We start from the raw sequence: 17,211 nt of genomic DNA on the forward strand, positions 1-17,211 counted from the left end.
GGAGCTGCAAAATGAACCAAAGTTCAACAATTCATTCCATATTATGTTTCTTTTTTAAAGATAATTTTATTGCATATATACTTTTACATAATAATATAAGGGCCCACACATGATTTTCTATTACAAGCTTGGATATAGACATCCACTTATAATAAAATGAGCTTTGTAATTATTGTACTTGTGATAATAGGAATTTTATATACGTTTTGTTGTATGAATTTAAAAATATTCTGGTGGGGGCCCGTAAATAATAGAAATAAAAACTTTTTTGTACTCACATTTTAAATCTAGTAAGCAGATTTATCTTCCTAACTATGAACTTAGAACTTTATTGTGTAAAATAATGATTTTAATGCTCACAGCTCACATATAGTCTACATTACCTATTTATTTTAATTTATAGGAGTACTCAAATGAAAATTTGATTTGTTTATCATTCATTATTTTCAATCATAGATAAATGAACAAATCAATCTTTAATTTTTATGAATTTTATAAAATTAATGATATCAACAAGAAACATTATGAGACGATTCAAGTCAACCGTGATATAGCCTTTAAAATTTCTATTTATTTATCTATAGAAAAACAAGAAACATCATGGAAACTGCAGATATATATATCAGCAATCCTACCCCTTTGATCAGCATATGAATAATGCAAAATCCATTCAAGAGAGAGAGCTCTCACTTTCAATCACTGTCATTCCCTGTCAATTAAACTAGTCCTCATATATCTAGCAACAAGATCCATTGGTATATGCTACAAGTTGAAATCTATTTGCTCTTTTTAGATTCTTTGGCATAATCATTTACCAGACCTTCGATGTCCGTCCAGAAAAGGCCCTCTACCAAGACTCCATCCTTAGTGAACCTACAAAAGTATATAAGCAAGATAGCATCAAGAATGTGGTCGTTCGTGGCTGGGGGAAAGTTGAGAGATTACCACTTAGTCACGCTTTTGGTGAATTCAACTGGTGGCTTTGCAGATATCGACTGGGGGTCTGCGCTGGCTATTGTGAGTGTATACATGTCCGAGAATCTTGGCATCTTAGAAGTTACTACTAACCCGGTAGAGTTGAAAGAATCCTGTCGAAAGAATTCAGAAGATTAGTTTCAGTTTTCTCTCTATGCGAAAAAAGATCAAGTAGATAATCATGGTTTATGAATTTTTTATTCATAACCTAATTCTAAAGTAAGAATTTGACTGTGCAATGATTGCAGAGTGAAACATAGACAAAGAGGTACGTCTGAATATAAGTTTTTCACAACCTGGTCCCGACACCTAGAATAGTCTTAGTAATATTCATCGAACATTCATGAGAGACTTGATGTGCCTTTCAATTTACGGACACAAGAAACACTGAATGAGAAGAAAGTCATTCTTTAACATTAACATGCGATCGGGAGGGAAATAAAAGAAGTGAAAAGAAGCAAACTAAAGACATTCCCACCAATATGGATAACCATAAACAGCTAAGATAAGAAGAAAACATGAATAGCTGAAAGCCTTAACAACTTCTATATTAATACATCTTCTCGAGCTCTCAAAAACAGGTCAAAATAAAGTTCACCTAAGTTTGTAATAGCAAAAACATGTCAAAATGGGGACCAGGACCAGAAACGACATAATTTTGAGCTTCAAAAATATAGCATAGAGATACAAATTCTAAGAAATAGTATTAAAAGTGACATGTGCAACCCATGTCAGCTGATACATGACATAAAAAACTCATCCAAGGCCTTACAAACCTAATACGAGCAGTTTGCTATGCAAACCTCAGGTTCTAGGCCTGGTAATCCGGATAGTAAGAAAGTGTAAACATTATATCTACAAACTTTTATGTATAAGGCATCTCAGCAATCCCACATCGTCTAACTATTTGCGTACAGTTTCCCCAGTTTGACATTCTCTTTTGCGCTGATAACGATTACACCACATATATTATGAAGCAAGTATAACAAGTGAAATCTAGTATTCGAAGCAAATATAAAAAATTAAATGTGGGATGAAATTGCCTCTTAGAATGTACTTATTCCCAAATGCAGGATAAACCAAGTTGAGACCAAAGGCCAGCATTTTCCTCTGCAAACCTCATAATTGATTAAAGTAACTAATATTAAAAAAAACTGAATATTCCCATGCTCAGGCTATGTATATCAAACCATATTTAGAACTCGACATTAGCCTATGTGATACAAAGAAAAGTTCATTTGTTGCCAGGAACACGCGGCAATCTCACTATTTAAATAAAATTTCAATGTGATGCAAAGACATTCTAAGTGATGGATCTTGCTATAAAGAAGCTCTGCCACTGATATCAAGAATATTCTAAGTGACTAAGTGTATAATGAAGATAAAGATATAAAAACCAATCATTTCTAGAAAAATAGCAAATGACCAATTTGATCATTCAAAGACCAAGAATGCCCTGTAGATGAAATAGCAACGTTAAAAATAAAAAAAAACCACTTTATCATTCACATGCTTCAGGATAAGCAAAAGAACATAAACAGGTAAACGATCAAAAGATAATTTTGAAGACCAATGCCAAATGTTTAACAAACATTAGCCTATGTGATACAAAGAAAAGTTCATTTGTTGCCAGGAACACGCGGCAATCTCACTATTTAAATAAAATTTCAATGTGATGCAAAGACATTCTAAGTGATGGATCTTGCTATAAAGAAGCTCTGCCACTGATATCAAGAATATTCTAAGTGACTAAGTGTATAATGAAGATAAAGATATAAAAACCAATCATTTCTAGAAAAATAGCAAATGACCAATTTGATCATTCAAAGACCAAGAATGCCCTGTAGATGAAATAGCAACGTTAAAAATAAAAAAAAACCACTTTATCATTCACATGCTTCAGGATAAGCAAAAGAACATAAACAGGTAAACGATCAAAAGATAATTTTGAAGACCAATGCCAAATGTTTAACATCATTTTTACATGAAGCAGAAGCAACAAGTGTTGAGAGTGCAAGCAGGTGATTGTAATTTGTTCAAAAACGAAGAAACACATTAAGAGACCAAATGGCAAACATAATTCACAACATGCCAAAAACAAGTCACATATTCAACCAGTACTAATTAAAAAACCAAACAAAACAAAAAACAGATTACGATTTGGACTACTAATCATTGTTATATGGAGTACTTCAAATCCCATAGAATAAAAAGCAAACTAAATTAAGCATATAAAGTCCATAAAAGAGAAAAAGGTTAGAACTTACAGGTGGAGGATAGGTGAATAGAATGGCATTTTTTTGCTTCATTTTTATAATCAGTTGCAATATCCCATTGAACAAAACATACTTGCCAATGTCAAGGATCAAACAAACAGCACAGTTCTCTAACACAGATAAATGAATTAATAGTCCTCATTTTTTTTGCTTAATTAGATATTTAAATGCAAAGGCACCATTATCCAGAGGGATTCCTTATTTTTTGTCATCCATATGATTGTTTCACAGAAGCAAAACAAAAATAATTTTTTCCATCTCAATCATTATAGAAATACTCTATCCAATTAACCAAACACCAATAAAAAAAGCTAAATCGATCTCAATTCCCACTCCAAACAAATCTAAAATTAAAAATTAGAGCTTAATAAATTAGGCAAATGAGAGGATATAAAACGATGCAACCGATGAGGAAGTTCTGGTTCTCGGGGAACTTCTTGTTGTAAAACTGCGCGAAGACCGCAATAACAATGATGATCACCCCAATCAGTAACCGAATGTTACTCATCCTCACATCTTCGGGATAACCTTTGCTCGTCACGATCTACAGCGGATAAAAACCAGTCAAATCGAAGTCAATTCTGGATCAAATCATTCAATAAACGACGCAAAATCTATAATTGCGATAAAATCCCCAAAATTGATCGTGAAAATTCGTGAGAAATGGCAAACCTCAGTGACGGACTCATCCAGGAGGTGTTTGATGGAATTGTGATCGAGTAGATTGGCCTTCTTAGGGGTCTTGTTGGCTGGATTTTCCACTTTCTTCTCCTGCATTCTCTCTGATTTCTCGATTCTAGGGTTATTGTCTGAAACTGAAAATGAATTGATTCTTCAGTTACTGTATGACTGATGGAAGATAGAGACGACATTTACACTACCTGTGTATTGTCAATTTGTCATAATTGAGCTGGGCTTTATCCGGGTCGGCCCGATCAGGATCGAAATGGGCTGGGCTTAAGGAAAAAATATAAGTATATAATATTATAAATATATTCTAGGTTGCTGCCCCTCCCTCCGCCATTAAATATCTCATATTTGACCGACATGGGTTTTAATAAATTGTTTAACTTTAAGGCCATGCTTGGTTGCCAGGATTCTGTCTGGGAAAGTAATCTGATTCCTTAAATTTTAAATTCCTGTGTTTGTTTCTGTTTTTAATCAAACTAGGAAAATAATCAAAATCCTGAAATAAGGAAAGTTAGTACAACTTTCCAGGATTCTGAATTCTAACTTTTCTTAGGTATTCTTTTTCCCAGTTGTAGGATTCTTACATATTTAATGCAATATAGTACAGTTTATTATTATTATTATTATTATTATTATTATTATTATTATTATCATCATCATTATCATTGTTATTATTTATTACAATGTTTTAAAAATAATTTAAAAGTATAAACCATACTTAATTTCAGGATAATAAATAACTATAATTCAAATTATCATAATTATAACTATATTATTAATATTTATTTATATTTTTATAATAATAATAATAATAATTTATTAAATAATTAAAAATAATTATAATTATATAATAATATAATAATTATTAATTTATAAATTAGTAATTAACAATAATATTGTAGTGAAATTTTAAATTATAAAATTTATTCAATTAAAAATTAAGTAAATATAATAATAATAATAATAATAATAATAATAATAATAATCTTATTTATTATTATATTATTATATATTATGATGTATAATCCATATTTAAACTATCCATCGTAATAATAAATAAAATAATATAATTATTATCATTTGTAATTAATAATTTATTAAATAATATGTATTATTATTTTTTATAAATAAAAATGATAAGTATAATTTTAGTTTAGTGTTTAAATCAAATATATACTTTCAAATCTTGATAATTTCCAAACACGGGAAAGTAAAGTTATTAGAAATCATATTCCCGGGATTTATTTTCTCAGGAATTATTTTCCTTGTCAATTTTACTTTCCCGCCAACCAAACATGGCCTAAGAAGCAAGTGATATAAAAGTTGGTGGAATGTGGGGCCTACTTTAGTATATTATTTTTATAATAAAATGTGAGTGGAATGAGTTAGTGGAATATATGGTGCACTTACCAAATATAGTAAAAATGAAATAAGACATTTATTAAGGGACGAACGAAAAATGAAAAATGAGACATTTAATGACAGACGGAAGGAGTATTTTTTTTAAAGATTGTCAATATCATGATTACTCGAATTTTCGATTTACTAGATGGGGAGAAATCTTACTTAGAAGTGAGCAAATTATCCAAAAATTGAATATCTTATCTTACCAAACCAGAATTAAAAACATGGGTCGACATTTAAAATAATGTGTAGGGTTAGTAGTGGTTGAAAACTTTTCTTTTTGAAATGACAAAACATGTCTATTTCTCGTAGACGGAGGGAATAGGAGTATATTATAAGTATTTAAAAAAAACAAACTCATTTTTGTTTTAGTTTATAATAAATGTTACTAGTAGTATTTAATTTTAGAACATGGTAATTGTGTGGATATGTTAATCGGTTAATACAATATATTTTTATGTTAAACAAAGGAAATTAATTTTCAGATTTTTTTAAGGTTTTATGATAATTTGTGCAATTTTGATTTTCAGATTTTTTTTGGATATAACCGTGCAATTTTGGTTTTTCAGTTTTAATTTTCACAAAAATTTGATTATCTGGTTTGACTCGAATCGGTTTGGGTATAAAAAACGAACCGAATCTCATCCCTAACTAATACTCTCTAGTTCCGCGAACAGGAGTCCCGTTTTTTCAATTTAGTCCGTCCACGAATAGGAGTTGCGGTTCATAATTATCATAAATGATATAGAGACCCCACATTCCATTAACTCATTCCACGTACATATCATTTAAAACTAATACTCCCTCTATCCCAAGATACGTGAGCCAAAACTTTTTGGCACGAGATTTAAGAAAATAGAGTTTTGTTAGTAAAGTGAAAAGTGAATAAAGTAGAGAGAAAAAGTAAGAGAGTGAATGCTAAAAAAGGAAATGACTCACTTATCTTGGGACGTCCCTAAAAGGAATGTGAGTCGCTTATCTTGGGACGGAGGGAGTATATACAAGTGAGACTCATGTTCTACTAACTCATTCCACTCACATATTATTAAAAATTAAGTAGTAATATATATAAATGGGAATCATATTTCACTACCTTTCTCCCAACTACTTTTCTTAGCATTTCTTAAAACTCGTGCCGAAATGAAATGAGACTCTATTTACGGACGGAAGGAATACCATTATACTCCTACATTTATTGAAACATTATAATAATAAATTACTCCATAATGTAAGATTCGCACCATTATTTTAAGCATATATAAAATCATAAGATAAATTTGGGGAGGACATATCCTACTAAAATTTAAAATCACTGATGTGAATCCGGGTATTCACAATCATAGGATACAACGACATCGAGGGCCATGGGTTGATTGAGGTCCGAGAAGAAGGTGAAGACATGGCAAGGAGCCAATCCGGATTTGTGGTTGCATTTAATCTATTGCCGGGCTTAGATTATTTGTTAAGGTATGCTTGCTAGTTCTTGTGTTGCTAGTTGGTGGAACCATTAGGTTTTTGTTTGTGAAAGTAGCCATTGGGTTTTCTTTCTTGAGCTTGAATCTAAATCATAACACTTATCATCTTCTTCTTCTTTTCCATCTTTCTATTATCATATTTCTTGTTTGGGTTATTGGATATTATTGCAAGAACAAATCCGGGCAATATATGTTTCTTGAATCCTTAAGATTCACATTAATCACCGCAAACAAATAATTACCATTACTAAAGCTTAGTATATAACTCGCTTATAATGAGATGGAGGAGTACAAGTGCACAACTCAAACAACATGAGACAAAAGGCTTATTTTATAAGTTATTTGTGTCTATGCATCTAGATTGCATACAAAAGTTTGAAAAAGAGGATACCAGTCTGAAATAGCACCCAGTTGGCGCCCTCGACAAGTTTTTCCTTGAGCATGAAAGGAACCACAGCTGCTAGCACGCTTTGTGCGATTTTTGTGCTCAGCCCTTTGTAGAAACCGTACCAACCTTCGTAGCGTATCATCTTGTCGATAGCATCCACAGTGCCTGCACATTGTCAAACACCTCCTACTCAATGGTTCATTTGCCAGGGTAGATAACTCCACGACAAGAGAGTTATCTAACCTAAAATGTGAGTTTTTATCGTATTTTGTCTTATCACTTACTTTATTTCTATGTGAATGTTCGGATATGTTTCTCATGCAAGGGAAAAAACAAAAAAAATCATACAAACCTTCGTGTTGATGTCTTTCGTGTTCAAATTGTTGCTTTGCTTGAAGTCGTGACTGCGAGAAAATAGACCTCAAGTAATATTAAAACATTGGGAGGAAACAACACGGTAAATTCTAATGAATTCTATTCTCATTCGTCACATTGTAGTTGAGATTTGAGATACTCGCTCCATCCCACTTAAATAACTCATTTTTTTTGGGATGTGCTACTTATAGTGACATGTTTCTTTAAATGGAAACACTATATCTCTACTTCAATCTTTCTTTTATTTTATTTTCTCTCAAACTGGTCTCATAAAACAACATTGGGTAAAATCTCGTACTTAAAATTAAACTTAGCTCAACTAAATGGGATGATGAAAAAAAAGGAATACGACTTCAGTGATATAAAAAGATGTCAGAAGAGTATTTGCAATCACTATATAAGAATGTAGGTGTTACCTTGATAACAAGAAGAGGATATGTCACAACTGTAGCTCCAAGGTTTGCCAAAGTTTCCAGCAAAAATATCTAACCATATGATGCAGTGATGATTAAGGCCAAAATGACAAAATGAAACTTTTATTATAATGGAGTATTAGATACGCTGGAGATATGAATAATACCTCAAGGCTAGTGACGTTACGGTTACGCTTATTGCCTGAAAGCTGCTTTTGCTTCTTCAGCTCCTTCAAGAGAGGCTCATACAACATAAACCGTATTGAAGGTTTGCTTGCCTGAGACAACATATCATGCTTGCATTATCAATAAATTCCAAAGCCACAACACCTAAAGTTAGAGTAACTTTGCACATACCATGATTAGTGTAGGCAAAGCACCTCTCCAAAATCCTAAGACTCTCCTCTCATCATAGACTTCTTGAATCTGAGGATAAAAACATATATGAAGGCAAGTCCAAATTCATTTGAAGACGAAGACAAAAGAAGCCATGTTTACCGAATATAAATATATGGTTAGTGAGGCAAAATATGATAAAGGTAAGGGGAAATTGGTCAGAAAATTCTTGAATTTTGGTCACACTATGGTCTATCCCGCAACTTTAAAAATCAGTGGTATAAACCATAAATTTTACTAACATTTTTCATAATATTCCGATTTCCTTTTTGTAACATGTTATTGATTTGGCGCACACATCTTTCAAATTGATGGTGTGGTTAAGTTATTTGATACTTGTGCTGAGAAAAATGGTGAACTTCACAAGCAATCATGTACGCGTAGAATTTTACGGAGGCATCATTATATACAATTTCACCCAAATTAGACCCGTGGAGAAATTGAGTAAAGTGTTAAATTCATGGTTTTTATGACCAATATTTTAAGTTGTGGAACGAACTAGAATTTGATCAAAGTTAATAGCTTTTCTGGCAATTTGCCCTAAAAGTAATAAAGTTCACCAAACTTTGAAGGGTGCTAAGGAAGTGAGGATAGAAGAGACATGTGAGCGAGTTGTACAACTTTTATTAAATTCAGATCTAAAAACGTTATTAGTAAACAACAAAAATGACCAAAAAAAGGTAAAGAGAGAAACAACAGAAAACATATCATCTACCTGTCTTGATTAAGATAATCCACCACAGAAGAATTTACAGTCTAAGCCAAAGGAAAGTAAAGTCAAACACCAAAAAAGAAGTAACTCTAATAAACAAATTCAAACTTTGTACATACCGCATGGCTAAGACGGAAGGGTGGAGGTTCGACTGCAGATGGAATCACATCTTCAGGAGACAGAAGATCTGTAGGATTCGGTTGGCTTTTCTTTGTGTGAGTCTGCAGTTTTTACTCAGAATAAACGTAAGAGCAAAGAGTCAATTTTGTCCCATCGTTTGAAGTGTTTAAGGATAAAGGATAAATCATTACCTGCATGCGAGTCACGACCAGTGAAATAGGATTTGTCAACAGCACGCTTACAAACCTGTTGAAATGGAAAGTTTTTAATGTCATAAAATCATATCTACTTCCAAATACAACGGAGAGAGAGTGTATTACCCAGCCAGAGCAGTAGCCTCAGCCTTGTTCCTGAATTTTTGATAGATATATTTGTGAACACACTGTAAAATATGACTAGCAATTACATAAGAACCATACTGATACACATCTATGTGTTATGCTTCTTTTGCAGACATCTTATCGAAATAAACCGACAACCCCCCTTCCTTTTTGTATCACATACACCAAGGGAAAAGAAGAGCATATATTTTTCCCCACTCAGCTTGTCACCCTCTCCCTCGATAACCACGCTGTCGCACTTGTTGGTAGTGCCATGCAGCATTCGGAGACCCCTCTGGTAAGACCCTCAATCACCCCAAACACGACTGTGTGTGAGTGATATTATTTTTGTAAACTTTGTTTACTAAACATTAACATTACACTACCATTGATGTAAGTTCCACTATCAACTAACACTATCTCAATTATACTTCTTCTCTCTCGTTAAAATTCGTATGGTCCCCAAAGTGATGAAATATTGCGTGTGTAATCCTAAAAAGAATATCCCCTAATTCCTACAACCATAAATAGTTACTCCTTCTGTCTAGCTAGCAGGAGTCTTGTTCTTCCATTTTGGTCCATTTGTCAATAAAAGTCCTATTTCACTTTTACTCTAAATGGTACTCGTACGTCCAACTCTCAACTAATTCATTCCACTCACGTTCCATTGTATTTGACAAATCACATTTCTTAAAATTTGTGTCCGAAAGTATTACAACTCCTAATCGTGGTGAACCGAGTTAGTAATTCCCAAAGTTAATCACCAATTCACCTTGATTTTATATTAAAAAATACAGTAAAAAGTAAGTAATTCCCAAAGTTAATCACCAATTCACCTTGATTTTATTCAAAAATACAATAAAAACTGTAGAAAACTGACCTCAGACGTCGCAATGCCGACGAGCGACGGAGCGAATCCTCCATACAGCTGCTCCCACCCTTCCTGCTCTACAATCTGCACATGATTCCATTATGCAGAAAGGGAAGCATTCGAACAACACTAAAATTTTGAAATTAGACCAAAGGAGCGAGAAAGAGTGAGAGAGAGATTACATGATACATTTGCTCTAAAGCCCCAATTTTCCCCCTCTCATTCCGATTTCTCTCTATTTGTTGCCGAGCATTTACCTAACAAAACGAAGGATAATCAACTGGAATTAAAAAGTGATGAAAATGGAAAACAAAAATTCGTTACAGTTTGGAGAGGATATGTAACGAGGTGAGCGATAAATCCACCGCCGGCGCTGGCTAGGCCGTTGACCACATCGTCGGCGTCGGCCATAACTCCAAAAAACTGGAGAGGTGATGAATTTGGGGGAATGGAAGAGAGAGAAAACGAGATCTAAAGTGAGAAAGGAATAACGAATTCATGATCTTTGATCTTTGTGTTTGAATCTCGTGAATAAAAAATTCACATTTTCACAGTGGAAGTGCACAAAGACATCACCTTTTTCCCTCTCAGCAAACTGAGCTCATTGCGCGCGCATTTAATAATTAAATATATTTAATATATTAAACGTGAACAGAATAAAATAAAAAATAAAATAATGTGGAAAGGACAATAGTATGAATAATCAAATGTAAAAAAAATAATAAAAATGACTATAATATATTCTAACATAACAATAGAAATATACTCCCTCTCTATCACAATAATTATCACTCTTTTCCATTTCGGTCCGTCCCATAATAATTGTCACACTTCGTTTTTACCATAAATGATAAGTAGGTCCCGCATTCTACTAACTTACTTCACTCACATTTTATTATAAACCAATATAAAAAAGTGGGTCTCACATTCCACTAACTTTTCCAACCAACTTTTTTTATATTTTTTAAAACTCGTGCCCACAATTAGAGTGACAATTATTGTGGGACGGAGGGAGTAACTTTATTAATGTGGAATGAAGGAAATATTTTGTTACTGAAACAATTAAGGAAGTGGTTATATGGAATACTTTCTTGAAAGTGGACTATATTAAATTGAGTACATTATATTGTTCAAGATGATCAAGAATGTGTATCAATAGAAAAATAAAATCAAACCAAGCTGCTACACAGTAACAATTTTCTTGACAACATTTTCTAGTGGTAGTTTGATACAGATCAGCCCTTGCTTGTTCACAGGCGCGGACGAAGGAAGGTTGCTGCAGAGACGAGCACATCACAGTGTCGTCTACTTTATCGGATCAACACTAACACCTTTAATTTGTAAGCAACACCATTTGCTGCCCTTGACAAGCTCTTCCTTCACCATGAAAAGAACAGCAGCTGCAAGCACGCTTTGCACGATCTTCGTGCTCATGCCCTTGTAGAAGCCGTAGCAACCTTCGTAGCGTATCATCTTCGCTACAGCTTCCACGGTGACTTGGTATTGATGCCTTTTGTCTGCAACTATTTGCTTTGCTTGAAGACGCGACTGTTGAGATAATGTGTAGATTTGTTTTATAACTATCTGTTTTGAGCTTATAAGTAGAAAACCAAACAGATCCTAAATAAGAATGTATAGATGTTACCCTAACAACAAGAAGAGGATATGTCACAACTGTAGCTCCAAGTTTTGCCAAAGCTCCAAGCAAAAATATGTAACCATATTGATGTAGTAATGTTTCAGAACCAATAACAAAAAAATATGGATGGTTGAGTAGTATTTGATAAACAGGGCAAATGGAAATTTACCTCAGAGGCAGTGATGTTAGTGTTGCCCATGTTGCTCGAATACCGCCGCGTCTTTAGCTTCTTCAAGAGAGTCTCATACAGCATGAACTGTATTGAAGGATTGCTTACCTGAAATAACATTAAGGATTTTTAGTAAATGTATGAGCAATGTACGTGTATTGGCCTAGTGATAAAGTGGTTAGTAGCTGACGGCAAAGGTTCTGAATATCTTTGCACATACCATGATGAGTGTGGGGAAAACACCTCTCCAAAATCCCAAGACTCCCCCTTCTCCATAGACTTCTTGAATCTGAGGTTAAGAACATATATGAAGCTGAGAGCATAAATTTTGTTATTGTGGAAGATATTATGTTTAGTGAGGACAAATAGAAAATATAACAATAAAGGAATATTCCACCATCTTAGAATTTACAATCCATGCCAAGGAAAGTAAAGTGAAACATAAACTAGGGTAAATTGTCAAAATATTACTCCCTCCGTCCCACAAAGATGGTCCCATTTTTCCATTTCCGTCCGTCCCACAAAATTTGTCTCATTTCACTTTTTACCATTTTTGGCACTGGATCCCATATTCCACTAACTCATTTCTACTCACATTTTATTATAAAACGAATATATAAAAATAGGACCTACATTCCACTAACTTTTTCAACTCACTATTCATTACATTTCTTAAAACCCGTGCCCGATCAAAGTGAGACAATCTTTATGGGATGGAGGGAGTATGAAATTTGGTCACAACTGCAAAAATCATCCCAAAAAATCATGAAGTTATCCCATGATGAAATATTTTGATCACCTACACAACCAAACGATGTCGTTCTCTTTATGAATAGACGACATTGTTTAAATATTCATCAATAGTAACATTCCCGTATGATTTTTCGGTTGACTAATCAGATACAATTTCACAAAAATTACCATGTGATCATTGGGAACAAATCCAAACTTTATATATATTTTGTCTAATTGATATTCAAAGTTGCGGGACAAATTAGAAACAAATTGAAACTGTGTGCGTACAGCAAAGCTAGTACCAAAGGGCGGAGGTCCGACATCCTCATGAGACACCAAACCTCCACGATTTGGTCGGATTTTCTTCTTGTGAGTCTGCAATTTTTACCAAGAATAAGCTTAAGCATACATCCCAAACAAAAACTTCGATTAGCTTCTTTTCAACTTCAAATCAGTCGTACTCCCTCCGTTTTTGAAAAATAGCAACTATTTTCATTTTTGGCCGTTCCTTAAAAATAGAAACTTTAGAATCTTTCTATTTTAGGACATGAACCTCACAATCCACTCACTCTACTTTCACTACCTTTTCTCTTCCTCTCTATTACTTTACTCATTTTTATGTTCCTCTCTCTTACTTTACCAATTCTTCCCACTTACTTTACCAATTGTGCATTAAAATCCGTGTCATTTCAAATGTTTCCATTTTTTGAATACGGAGGGAGTATTATGCAGTGAATTTTGATTGAATTGCATTCGAGTCACGACCTCCCAAATAGGATTTGTGAACAGCACATTTACACACCTGTGAAAATGTTTTAAGGTCATGAGCCACCTTCTTCAAAAAAAAATGAAATATACATGGGAAAAATTCTACATTACCCTGCCATTGCACCAACCACGAGCGACGAGAGCATCCCGACTGATCCGTCACCAAAGCCTTTTCTCCTTCGTTTCAGAGCGACGGCCTCGGCCTTGTTCCTGAATATTTGATAGAAATAATAGTAAACACCCTGTAAAATAAGAGTAGCAATGGCATAAGTATGTGTTATAGATTTGTGCATGTATTCCATACAATTATTGTCATTCAAAAATTAATTAGTTGGACAAATGTGGATGGTGATTTTTAGTGTGAGCCAAATATGAATTCCTTTTGCTTGTTTGCCATATGCATTTGATCTCTCAATCCTAACATATATGGACACTTAATCTGAATAGTTAAGAGTCATATATAAAATAGTTTTTCATGATTAAGCTAATCTGATATTGTTTGGTATGTTACATAAGTATATCTTAATTTCTTGTTTGGTATACTAGTTTATACTAGTATTTGTGTTTAAAATGTAAATGGACAAAATTACTCTAATAAAGCAATCAACAATTCAACATTAATTCAGATGATCAAGGGTAATTAAGTAATCAACATATATTAATTTGGTTAGAATTTCAAGGTTGTTTAATAAATCTATCTATTTGGCAGGCTAAATAAATCCAACATAACATGTCAAATAGTATGGCCATGTCCGAGCCCGAGACATGATACAGACCTTTTATTAATTTATTTCACAAAATTGAATAACAGATATATCCATGATACATACTACTTTTAGTAATATTATTATTATCTTAAGGTGAAAGAATATCTTCAACGTCGAATCTTGGAAAAATAATACCAAATCCTATACTATTATTTTGTAGAAACAACCAAAATAAGAACTTAAAATAAAATGAGCACACCATTCTATGACCAGGACCACATTCACCTAACAGTATTTTTAATTCAGCCTTTTCATTTTAGTCCACAAAAACTACTTTAACACATCATAATAGGCTGGCAAATGGAATATGCTACATTTAATAATTTATAAACAAAGGCCAAATCAACAATTTGCAGCACTTTCAGGAATCTATATACCCTAAACCGATAAATAAATTCACAATTAAAATTCTCTTTCTTTTCATCATGAATTTTAAAAATATAAAGAATTATGATTTTAAAAAAATATACTACTACTACTATATTAGAACGTGAGTCCTACTTTATATTAAAAAAATTATGAAATTTGCTCAAATTATAACTCAATCCTACAAATTAAAAAATTATTCAGAAAAATAATGAAATTTGAATTTATTAATTATCCTATGAATTGTAGTATCTGATATATGAAAAACAAAATTATATGTGAACGTTATCGCTAATGAATAAATAATGGAGTAGTACTTATTTTTTCATAAATAGACTACATCATTGGATTAAAATATGAACAATATATTACTACATGTGGACAATCACAAAATTTCAATATGTGATACTAGTTGAGAGAATAAATCCATGTTTTATAGCTATTCTTGTTATTTTTTAAATGGGAGAACATATTAGAATTTTACCAAACTTCATACTTTTATGACGATTTGACATAATTTTATAATGAAACGTGAGTAGAATGAGAGACCTAATTACCATAGTAAACATGAAGAGAGAATTATAACGACAAATGAATCGAAATGACCAAAAAGGATGAAATGAGACTTCTATTGACCGACGAAAAATGACAAACTAAAAAAAATAGCCAACCTGTAATTTAACTAACTTTTCTTTACATTTCTTAAAATCCGTGTCGGAATCAAAGTGGACAATTATTGGGGGACGCGGGGAGTAGAATTTTACCTACTAGTACTAGTAGTTTTTATGGCAATTTGACATAGTGTTATAATGAAAAGTGAGTGGAACGAGAGACCTAATTACCACAGTAAACAAAAATGAAGCGAGAAACTTAATGGCAAATGGATCGAAATAATAAAAAAAATGAAATGAGACTTCTATTGACCGACGAACGAAAAATGACGAACCAAAAAAAAGCAGCCAACCTGAGACGTAGCAGTGCCGACGAGCGACGGAGCGAATCCTCCATAGAGCCGCTCCCACCCTTCCTGCTTCACAATCTGCATATGATTCCATTATGCAGAAAGTGAATCAAGCATCATATCAACACTAAATATTTGAAATTAAACCAAAAGAGAGAGAAAGATAGAGAGAGATTCACCTGATACATTTGTTCCAAAGTCCCAATTTTCCCCCTCTCCTTCTTCAGATCTCTCTCTGTTCGTTGCCGAGTGTTTACCTAATCATGAACATACTGATCTCCTCAAAAAAAGTTCTATGCAAAATTTACAGCTTGAATTGAAATCATGAAAATGAAAAACAAAAATTTCTTACAGTTTGAAGAGGATATGTAATGAGCTGAGCGATAATTCCACCGCGAGGCCGTTGATCAAAGCGTCGGACATTTTTCCGAAACAAACTGAATTTGGGAGAATGAAAGAGAGAGAAAGTGAGAACTAAGTTTTTGGAAGTTTGTGTGCTAAACAAATCACGAGGAAAACAATAGAACTAAGTTTATTATACATTTATACTATCGCATGCAGACGACATCAGTGACGATCCAGCAAATATAATTTGGGATGAAAAATCACATTTTAAAAATTTAACGATAAATTATAAAGTTTCAAAACATTTACTCGTGAACAAATTTGTTTTGTTTTATTTCCTGAGTTTTTAAGGCTGAAAATAATATCAGTCATATCGTATATTAACACATTTACATCGATCACTGTTCATTAACATCACCAAAATTTTACGTGGGAGAAAAAATTATCATGGAACAACCATGACATTTGAAATATACCGAAATACCGCACTTACCGTACCGAAAAAATACAGAAAATACCGAATTTTCGGTATACCGTACTTTTCGGTACAGTATCATACCGTACCGACAGTTTTAGGTACGGTAAAGGTATGCATTTTGTATATACCACGGTATACCGCGTTATACCGCATCATACCGCAATTGCGGTATATACTGGAAATCACGGTATACCGCATATTACGGTATACCGAAATCACGGTACGGTATACCGACAAAAGCGGTACGGTAACGATATCTAAATTTTGGTATACCGACTTTTCGGTACCCCGACAAAAGCGGTACGGTAAAGGTATGGTTTTTTGTCATACCGCACCATACGGTACGGTATGCGGTATGGCCATTTCGGCGCTGTATACCGTACCGTTCCAACCCTAGACATTTCCTTGCCGACTGAAGAAAAAATAGGCCACAATAATGATAGATTAGGGGCTTAAGCCCATGCCAATTAATTATTTTCCAATGCCGTCTATTTTAAAGATTGTAAAGAATTATTAAATTAATATGTGGTCCTCATTAAACTTGTGTCTAGACAGTTATTAGTGTTTA

General features: G+C 33.3%; 2 protein-coding genes and 1 pseudogene across 5 annotated transcripts; all 3 read right to left on the bottom strand.

Annotated features, from left to right (window-relative positions):
* Positions 1–546: 546 nt before the first annotated feature.
* Positions 547–4,105, bottom strand: LOC121773913 (probable signal peptidase complex subunit 2). The gene is made up of 5 exons (XM_042170833.1): positions 3,924–4,105; positions 3,644–3,795; positions 3,243–3,324; positions 946–1,088; positions 547–873 (listed from the first exon to the last, which is right to left on the bottom strand). The coding sequence occupies exons 1-5, from the start codon at positions 4,026–4,028 to the stop codon at positions 777–779; spliced, it is 579 nt and encodes a 192-aa protein (XP_042026767.1). The 5' UTR covers positions 4,029–4,105; the 3' UTR covers positions 547–776.
* Positions 4,106–7,037: 2,932 nt separating this feature from the next.
* LOC121773988 (peroxisomal nicotinamide adenine dinucleotide carrier-like) lies at positions 7,038–11,004 on the bottom strand. Of its 4 annotated transcripts, none has more exons than XM_042170899.1 (11): positions 10,761–11,004; positions 10,598–10,672; positions 10,425–10,499; positions 9,545–9,606; positions 9,416–9,470; positions 9,224–9,325; positions 8,354–8,422; positions 8,164–8,274; positions 8,000–8,068; positions 7,561–7,612; positions 7,038–7,373 (listed from the first exon to the last, which is right to left on the bottom strand). In XM_042170899.1, exons 1-11 carry the CDS (start codon positions 10,824–10,826, stop codon positions 7,177–7,179), a joined length of 933 nt encoding a protein of 310 aa, XP_042026833.1. In that variant the 5' UTR covers positions 10,827–11,004; the 3' UTR covers positions 7,038–7,176. The 4 variants fall into 4 exon arrangements, with proteins under 4 accessions (XP_042026833.1, XP_042026832.1, XP_042026831.1 ...); XM_042170898.1 differs by having other exon boundaries at positions 10,425–10,487; positions 10,740–11,004; XM_042170897.1 differs by having other exon boundaries at positions 10,740–11,004.
* Positions 11,005–11,513: 509 nt separating this feature from the next.
* On the bottom strand, positions 11,514–16,243 carry LOC121773971 (annotated as a pseudogene).
* Positions 16,244–17,211: the final 968 nt, after the last annotated feature.

The sequence above is a fragment of the Salvia splendens genome, chromosome 17, assembly GCF_004379255.2.
Source record: "Salvia splendens isolate huo1 chromosome 17, SspV2, whole genome shotgun sequence".
Taxonomy (NCBI): domain Eukaryota; kingdom Viridiplantae; phylum Streptophyta; class Magnoliopsida; order Lamiales; family Lamiaceae; genus Salvia; species Salvia splendens.

Excerpts from the sequence above, each read along its gene's own strand:
- LOC121773988 (XM_042170897.1), bottom strand. The coding sequence starts at position 10,826 with ATGGCCGACGCCGACGATGTGGTCAACGGCCTAGCCAGCGCCGGCGGT. Across the intron at positions 9,326-9,415 it reads TGGTCGTGACTCGCATGCAG|ACTCACACAAAGAAAAGCCA; the intron begins GTAATGATTTAT and ends TAAAAACTGCAG. Across the intron at positions 8,423-9,223 it reads CCTTCCGTCTTAGCCATGCG|ATTCAAGAAGTCTATGATGA; the intron begins GTATGTACAAAG and ends TTTTATCCTCAG.
- LOC121773913 (XM_042170833.1), bottom strand. The coding sequence starts at position 4,028 with ATGCAGGAGAAGAAAGTGGAAAATCCAGCCAACAAGACCCCTAAGAAG. Across the intron at positions 3,325-3,643 it reads CTCATCGGTTGCATCGTTTT|GTATGTTTTGTTCAATGGGA; the intron begins ATATCCTCTCAT and ends TGACATTGGCAA. Across the intron at positions 1,089-3,242 it reads TATTCACCTATCCTCCACCT|GATTCTTTCAACTCTACCGG; the intron begins GTAAGTTCTAAC and ends TTCTTTCGACAG.